At 38.7% G+C, this 9,201-nt stretch overlaps 1 protein-coding gene across 6 annotated transcripts in view; it reads right to left on the minus strand.

The window, feature by feature from the left end:
* The window catches only part of Trmt11 (tRNA methyltransferase 11 homolog), a 66,767-nt gene that overhangs the window by 47,619 nt on the left and 9,947 nt on the right, over positions 1-9,201 (minus strand). For 4 of the 6 annotated variants that reach the window (XM_029533211.1, XM_021221402.1, XM_029533212.1 and 1 more), the window contains 4 exons: positions 8,978-9,059; positions 8,797-8,889; positions 8,365-8,499; positions 4,856-5,012 (listed from right to left, as the gene is read on the minus strand). In XM_029533211.1, coding sequence (XP_029389071.1) covers positions 4,856-5,012; positions 8,365-8,499; positions 8,797-8,889; positions 8,978-9,059 — 467 coding nt within the window. The remainder of the gene's footprint in view (positions 1-4,855; positions 5,013-8,364; positions 8,500-8,796; positions 8,890-8,977; positions 9,060-9,201) is intronic. The other 2 variants (XM_029533213.1, XM_021221404.2) reach the window with 2 other exon arrangements.

The following is a 9,201-nucleotide window of genomic DNA, read 5'->3' on the forward strand; positions in this document are numbered from 1 at the left end:
CTGAGCCATCTCACCAGCCCCTCAATTTTTTTTTAACACAGAAATGTTCCTGTCCAAAAGAAGAACAGGGACAAAAAAAAAAATGGAACAGAGACTGATGGAAGGGTCAATCAGGGATGGCTCCACCTGGGGATACATCATGTCTGCATACACCAAACTCAACACTGCTGCCATGGTCAAGAGGCGCTTGATGACAGGAACCTAGTGTGGAGGTTCCTTGGGTGGTCTGTGCAGCAAATGACCAATGCAGATGCAGATGCTTGGAGCCAACTATCAGACTGAAGTCAGGGAACCTGGTAGGGAAGCTGGCAGAAGGACTAGAGGAGCAGAGGGGGATTGCAACCCCACTGGAAGAACAACATAGGCTGGCTTGACTACCCAGTTCTCCCAAAGTCTATACCACCAATCAAGGAGTGTACCTGGTGGGATCCATGGCTCCAGATCCATATGAAGCAGAGGATGGCCTTGCCTGACAGCAATGGGAGGGGAGGGCCTAGGTCCTGGGTAGGTTGGATGCCCCAGAGTGGGGGGTCGGGGGAATGCTAAAGTGGTGGGGTGGGAGAGTGTGGGTGAGTAGGGGAACACTCTCATACAGACAAAGGGGAATGAGGAAGGCAGATGTGGGAGCAGGGGTTAGGAAGGGGGCAACTAGGAAGTGGGATATCATTTGAGATAGAAATGAAGAAAAAAAAAAAAAAACACCTACAATCACAGGAGAAAAAAAGTCTATTCAAAATATGATAAATGATGTCCCTTAAAAAAAAAAGCTGTAACTTGACTTATAATCAGATATAAATTAACACTATCTTTAGATACCAATTTCACCCAACAAATCAGGAAAATTTCAAAACTTGACAATATATTCTTAGGAGTAAAACCGCAGGAAAGGAAGAATTCTCTTAGATGGCTGCAAAAAGCCAAGGCTGAATATTAGAGAAGAAACTTATTTAGCAGCATCTAGCAACACCACAGATTCCCTTTAACCTGACAATCCTGCCTCCAGGAATGTACACCAGGGCTCTACCTTCAAAATCACAATGGGTTACTATAAGCATTATTTTTAAGTATAAAATATCAAAAACTATCAGTACCCATGTATAAGAGATTAAACAAACCATGAAATAATATATTTATGGTTTAAAACTACAGAAGAGGATGAAGATGGGCTAGAACGTAGCTCAGTAACAGAGTGGCTTGTATTATTATCTCCAACACCAAAAATAACAAGAGAATAAAAAAAGTCTCAAAACAGGAAGAGATTTCTAAGAACACACACACACACACACANAAAAAAAAAAAAAAGACAAAGAGGAAGACAACTGATAGAATGTCCATTTCAGACTCTGGAAGGTGTCCCTTGCAGTGTATTAGTACAAGAGTCTGAATCCTACTGTTAACTTCACTTTAATATGTTAGGGTATTGGCAAGTAATAGACAGAGAACGAGCTATTCAAAAGCTAGAAAATCTGAAGACAGTTGAGTTCATTCACTTAACAATTACTTTTGTTCCTGTTTTGAATGAGGCACTCTTTTAGAAAAATAGAGTTGTCTTGGATATTGTATTTCATAGTGGTACATATAAAAACAGACATAGATACACACACACACACACACACACACACACACAGAGAGAGAGAGAGAGAGAGAGAGAGAGAGAGAGAGAGAGAGAGAGAGAAATAACATACAGACTATCAAACATTTTATATAAAAGAGTATGGGTAAAAAATTGTGCCTATATAAGCATATCACTAGAAAAATCAATGAGAAAACAAGGTTGGTCAACAAAGGAAGGGATAGAAAGAAAAACACATTATTGTGTAGCTGTGACTACTGGATGTGAGTTTCATCTTCTGTATATATAAAACTAACATAATTAAACAGAATTAATGTCAGGGAACCAAAATCTAAAACTGAGAGGAAACTACAGCAAATGAAACCCTGTGAATTTCAAATGGAGAGAAAAGCAAGCACAGGATATCTTTTTATTGCTCCTTAAGCAAGGACAGAATGAAAATATGTCTTACATTGTTTATGGTAGGTGTGGTGGTTTGAATGACAGTGTCCGCCACAGATTCAGATATTTGAACCCTGGGTTCCCAGTTGGTGCTGTTTGGCCAAATTTTGGTGGTGCACTGTCCTTGAGGAACAAGGTGCAGGCTTTGGGAGTAAAAGGTCTTGCAAATTCCAATTTGATCCTTCTGCTTGGTGCTTGTGGTAAAAGATGTGAACTCAGCATCCTTGCTCCTGCCACTTGCTGCCACACCTCCCCAACACGATGGATTCCTAGCCTCTAGAACCATAAATCCAAATAAACCCATCCCTCTGTGAGTTGCCTTGGTCATGGTGTCTTCCACAGCAACAGAAAGCTAATATAATAGGATTCTTTTCCCCCAAGCAGCATGGGTATGACAATCTTGACTATTTTAGATAATTATAGAATTGAACAAAAGAGCAAACGTGCTGAACATAAGAACCAGGGTTCTGAGTGTAGAGAAAGTAACTCATGACATAGATGGAACAAGTAGGAAATAAATCTGTGATACTCAACAGAAGTAGCTGCTACACATAAAAAACCATGATTTCTGATAAGACTGTCTATAGGTTTTTCACGTGTATACACACAGGAGTATATATTTGTGCATTTCCATTTGCATGCATGCATATTATATACATAAACACAGGAGTATATCCATGTGGATTTCCATTTGCACTCACATATATATTATGTGTATACACAGGAGTATATGAGTGTGCATTTTCATTTGCACACATGCATATTATGTATATAAACACAGGAGTATATCCATGTGCATTTCCATTTGCACTCACATACATATTATGTGTATACACATGTGTATTTCCTTTCTTACCCTCTGAAGAGCTTTAGAACCCTGATCTTGGTTCCAGACACTATCTCCCCACTAAAAGAAACAAGGGTTACTGGGAGAAATGACTGGAGCCATGGTTTTGGGACATAAAAGATAAGCCAGAAACTTAAAAAGTTCTCTTAAAAAAAAAAAAAAAAAAAAGAATGCTAGGTCAAAAGACAGATTCAATGTGAAAGGCCTGGTGAGAGTAGGCTAATGTGAGTAAGGAAGTAATTAAGGGACAACAGGACATATAAATCACCAGAGGAAAAAGGGGGGACTTAGTTCATGCTAGTAATAAGTAAAATTAACAGCAGGAAGTAAAGAAAGGTTTCTTGTTTACAAAATATTGAATGTAGATCAGTAACAGAGATGCTAGAGCAGAAAACTCATACAAGGAAAAACTGTTTCAAAGAAGAATCTAGTCAGTGGATGCTAACTCTGAATTGTCCAGGGGAGGAAGCATCTAGATAAGGAACAGGATACTTTACTAGCTCATAATGTGCCTCCCACAGTGCTTTACATTAACTGCAAGAACAGAAAACAGTCACCATCACACAATAGAAAATCAAAGTATAATGCCATGCTGATAAAAATTAGTATTGCACTGAGAGGCAAAGAAGCAGAACCTGTCAGCCTTGGGAAGGACACATCTGCAGCATCATAGTCCAGCTACAAATGTATAACCATACATTATAATAATGAGAAAGACTCAAGCAACTCAAATGAAAACCATTCTATACTTAAACGATTCTAGTAATGTCCCAAACAAAGAAAACGTTAACAGTAAAATACATTCAATCACAGAATAAGTATATAGATGCAGTATATATGTATGTAAATTTATATATATATATATATATGTAAAATCCTTGTTCTTAAAAAAGGTATACTAAAAAAAAGAGAAATGTATACTAATATATTTGAGAGAAGAGCATAATTAATGTAACCGTCAAATGATTCAAGAAAACATATAAATAAAATAAAATGATAAAAGAAGCCAAATGTAAACAAAACTTATGCTGAGATTGGATATGTAGATATTCATAACTTTTAAAGAAACCTGATGTAAGTTCCAATAACAAGTTCAAAATATAGGACACTGTTTTCAGATAAACAAAGATAGGAAAAAAATCAAACAGGTAGGTTGAGTATAAGATGCACAGAAATACAGCAGAAAGTTCATTGGAGAATTAGTTCAAAACAAATTCCAAAAAACTTGCACCAGCTGGGCATTCTGGACCTGATACTATTTCTTCCTAATCACATTTGGTCACACAAGTTAATTTGGGTGCAAGTGTCGGCCAGTAAAGCCTGAGAGACAGCTCTGCAGAAGCAAAGAAGACGAACTGTGGAGTCAGACTGCTGGAGTCACTTCTTGCACCGTCGCCACCTCAGGAAACCTTTTACAGAATCTTCATGTACTTGTCATCAGAGTAGAATGCACACAGGGTACTTCACACATTTACTCAACATTTGCACCCTCACTGCTCCTTAGACTGACAGCTACAGAGTCACTAACCAAACAAGAATAACGGGGTTAGTCAGATGAAAATTAAATAAAGTAATGCTTGCCCAAGGGTTACATCAAGCAAGAAAGCACTCTGAGGCAAGAATGACATCAGAATCGATGAAGTCAACTTGGAATTTCAGGCTTTCCAGACTTAATTAGGGGAGCATCCCAGGGAAGTTACAGTGTGGTATGATGTCAGCAGGCAGGTTCTAGTCAGCTATGTAGTCACCCTCAAAATCACACTTCCACAAACAGAATCAAATGTATGAGATACTGTAAGACATCTGTGAAAAAATAAGACCAATGCTCCCCCCAGTGGCTAACTTGGAATAAAACCTACAAAATGCTAGTCACGTCCACCAAGTGATGTGTTTTAAGTACAATACAAGAAAAGAATGTCATGTCACCCTCTTGTCCCTCACTACGATAAATAAGCAACATCTAAGCGTTAGTGTAACCAATGGGTTTATAATACCTGTTCCAACAAAGGGGTCAAAGACAAGATCATTTTCTTTCACTTTTGCATGGTTGGTCATGATGAATGATAACCCAGCATCCATACTTGTATTTCCAATAAAATGTCTCTTTTTGACACTGTATGACTCAATTAGCTCTCTTTGTCCATCTGCAATCTAGATCAGAGGTATGTGTCAAGTTAGTCTAGCTATATAAAACAGACTCAAGATAATTATTCTCTATGAAATTATAGCACCTTGCTAAGGAGAACAGTCCTTCCCACTTCTAAACTCAATCAAGTTAAAAAAATTTTTTTTCAAAGGGATGGTGGAACATCTTTTGGGTATACGGCCAGGAGTGGTATAGCTGGGTTTTCAGGTGAACTAGTCCAGGTTTTCTGAAAAAAAATTTTTTTCAAAGGGATGGTGGAACATCTTTTGGGTATATGGCCAGGAGTGGTATAGCTGGGTTTTCAGGTGAACTAGTCCAGGTTTTCTGAAAACACGCCAAATTGATTTTCAGAGTGGTTGAACAGTTTGCACTTCTACCAGCAATGGAGGAGTATTGATACAAATTCTTTTATTTTATTTTATTGTTTTACATTTCAAATGTTATCACCTTTCCCGGATTCCCCTTCAGAAACCCCCTATTCCATCTTCCATCTCGATGCTTCTTTGATTGTGTTCACCTACCTACCCAGCCACTCCCACCACCCTGCCTTGGCATTCTCTTACACTGGGCACCAAGCTTTCCCAGGACCAAGGGCCTCTCCTCCCATTGATGTCCAACAAGGCCATCCTCTGCTACATATGTAGCTGGAACCATGGGTTCCTCCATGTGAACTCTTTGATTGGTGTTTTAGTCCCTGGGAGCTCTGGGGGAGGGGGGGGGTCTGGTTGGTTGACATTGTTGTTCTTCTTATGGGTTGCAAACGCTTCAGCTCCTTCAGTTCTTTCTCTAACTCACAGAGATGGGGGACCCTGTGCCCAGTCCAATGGTTGGCTGCGAGCATCCGCCTCTGTATTTGTCAGGTTCTCGCAGAGCCTCTCAGGAGACAGCCATATCAGGCTCCCATCAGCAGGCACTTCCTGGCATCCACAATAGTGTCAGAGTTTGGTGTCTATATATGGGATCTATTCCAAGGAGGGGCAGTTTCTGGATGACCTATCCTTCAGTCTCTGCTCCAAACTTTGTCTCCATATTTCCTACCCTGAATATTATGTTTCCCCCTTCTAAGAAGTATGGAAACATCCATGCTTTGGTCTTCCTTCTTCTTGAGCTTCATATGGTCTATGAATTATATCTTAAACATTCTGAGGTTTTGGGTTAATATCCACTTGCCAGTGAGTACAAACCATGTGTATTCATTTGTGACTTGGTTACCTCACTCAGGATGATATTTTCTAGGTCTATCCATTTGCCTAAGAATTTCATAAATTCATTGTTTTTAGTAGCTGAGTAGTACTCCACTGTGCAAATACCCCGCATTTTCTGTATCCATTCCTCTGTTGAAGGACATCTGGGTTGCGTCCAGCTTCTGGCTACTATAGATAAGGCTGCTATGAACATAGTGGAGCATGTGTCTTTGTTATATGTTGGAGAATCTTCTGGATATATATCCAGGAGTGGTATAACTGGGTCCACAGGTCCACTATGTCCAATTTCCTGAGGAATCGCCAGACTGATTTCCACAGTTGTACCAGCTTACAATCCCACCACATCCTCGCCAGCATCTGCTATCACCTGAGTTTTTGATCTTAGCCATTCTGACTGGTGTCAGAATGAAATCTCAGGGTTGTTTTGATCTGCATTTCCCTGATGAGTGAGGATGTTAAACATTTCTTTAGGTGCTTCTCAGCTATTCACTATTCCTCAGTTGAGAATTCTTTGTTTAGCTCTGCACCCAATTTTTTAACAGGGTTATTTGGTTCTCTGGAGTCTAACTTCTTGAGTTCTTTGTATATATTTGATATTAGCCCTCTATCGGATGTAGTATTGGTAAAGATCTTTTCCCAATCTGTTGGTTGTCATTTTGTACTATTGACAATGTCCTTTGCCTTATAGAAGCGTTGCAATTTTATGAGGTCTTATTTGTCGATTCTTGATCTTAGAGCATAAGCCATTGGTGTTCTGTTCAGGAAATTTTCCCCTGTGCCACATTCAATGCTCTTCCCCACTTTCTCTTCTAATAGTTTCAGTGTATCTGGTTTTATGTGGAGGTCCTTTTTTCACTTGGACTTGAGCTTTGCACAAGGAGATAAGAATGGATCAATTTGCATTCCTCTACATGCTGACTGACAGTTGAACCAACACCATTTGTTGAAAACGCTGTCTTTTTTCCACTGGATGGTTTTAGCTCCCTTGTCAAAGATCAAGTGACCATAGGTGTATGGTTTATTTCTGGATCTTTAATTCTGTTCCATTGATCTGCCTACCTGTCTCTGTACCAATATCATGCAGTTTTTATCACTATTGCTCAGTACTACAGCTTGAGATCAGGGATGGTAATTCCTACAGTTCTTTTATTGTTGAGAATAGTTTTTGATATCCTGGGTTTTTTGTTATTTCAAATGAATTTGAGAATTGCTCTTTCTAACTCTATGAAGAACTAAGTTGGAATTTTGATGGGGATTGCATTGAATCTGTGGATTGCTTCAGCCTTGCTCCACATTCTTGACAGCATGTGTTATCACTTGAAATTTTGATCTTGGCCATTCTGACCAGTATTCTGACCAGATGGAATCTCACTGTTGTTTTGATTTGCATTTCCCTGATGACTAAGGACTTTGAATGTTTCTTTAAATGCTTCTTGGCCATTCAATATTCCTTTGTTGAGAATTCTGTTTGGCTCTGTGCCATTTTTTTAAGTGGATTATATTGAGATCACTAAATTCAAATCTTTTTACTTCTTTTCAAATCCAGTAGGACACAAATATAAATATAATTATTCTAAGGAGTGGTCTTGAGTATTCTGATCTCCCTCTTGTTTTTCAAGACAAGACATAATAACATGGGTCTTGGCTTCCATCCACCTATTCCAGCCTCAAAGAATTGAGCAGAACACGTCTGTGATTTACTCTCAGAAAGGAAGACTCAGATTTGAGATCTCACATATCACCAAACAGGCCCCGAATTCTGCCCTCTCCCTGTTGCACAACCAGCAGTCCTGACACCCTGGGAAGGCTTGCTTCCATCATCAGGTACCTGTCCTAGGACTCCTATCTAACAGGCTTGTTGTGTTTCATAGGGATCTCTAAAAAATACCGACATACATTTTGGTAATTTTAATCCATACAGTAGTTCTGACTCTCAAGTTGCTTCAAAATTTTACATTTATAAAAAACAAAAATCAAATAAGAGCATGGCATTCTGTTGTATTTGCTTCACACCTCATGAACTCTTGACCAGCGTTCCTGACTGACCTATACCCCACATTTAGCTTAAAGAAACAACAACAACAACAAAACCCAAACAAACAAAAAAGCAAACAAAAAACCGAAGTAAGATAGGTAGAAAGAATTTACTCACCCATCTGCCAAAATAAATATTATGTGGATTCTTAGGGATACAGTTTGGGTCCAAACCATAGTCCTCCAAAATGGAGAATACATGCTGTGGTTTCTTTAAGTTCACTTTTCCTTGAAATGGCAGAAATTCAAGTGCCTAAAAATAAATAAATAAATAAAAATAAAAAAGTAATTCTAATGTACTACAAAAATTTACAAAAAGAATCCTAAAAAATAGTGCGCATATATACTGAGTGAGTCTACATCTGGTGTCAGAATAAAACAAGATACACACACACAAAATATGGAAAGTGCTTAACAGATATATGTTCAAATACATCAACAGCTAGGGAGCACGGACTACAGGCTCTGGGTCAGCTCATCTCACATGTTCACATACATCAACAGATAGGACGCCCTGACTGCAGGCTCTGGGTCGGCCAGTACCACTTACATCTATTCGTTTCACCTTTTCTTCTTGAGTTAATGTTTTATTAAATGTGTGAATCTTTATTTTATATGTCGTATCTGAATGCAGATATGGAACCTAAAATAGAAGCAGAATAGTTTTTTAAGCTTAGGAATTATACCAAATGTTTACACTTGCCTATGTAAAATCACATTTCACTACGCACCATCTTCTCCACAGGGTAACTTTTAAGAGAAGTATACAGCTCCTCAGGAGATTTTCCATGACCCCATAGTTCAAATATAGACCTAGGAAATAAATGATTGGTACTAACCTCAGTAAAGAACTTAGTTCCGACAGCAGTACATAATAGTTATTTTACTATAACCTCAGTAAAGAACTTAGTTCAGACAGCAGTACATAATAGTTATTTTACTATAACCTCAGTAA

Source organism: Mus pahari, chromosome 21 (assembly GCF_900095145.1).
Source record: "Mus pahari chromosome 21, PAHARI_EIJ_v1.1, whole genome shotgun sequence".
In the NCBI taxonomy this organism is placed as follows: domain Eukaryota; kingdom Metazoa; phylum Chordata; class Mammalia; order Rodentia; family Muridae; genus Mus; species Mus pahari.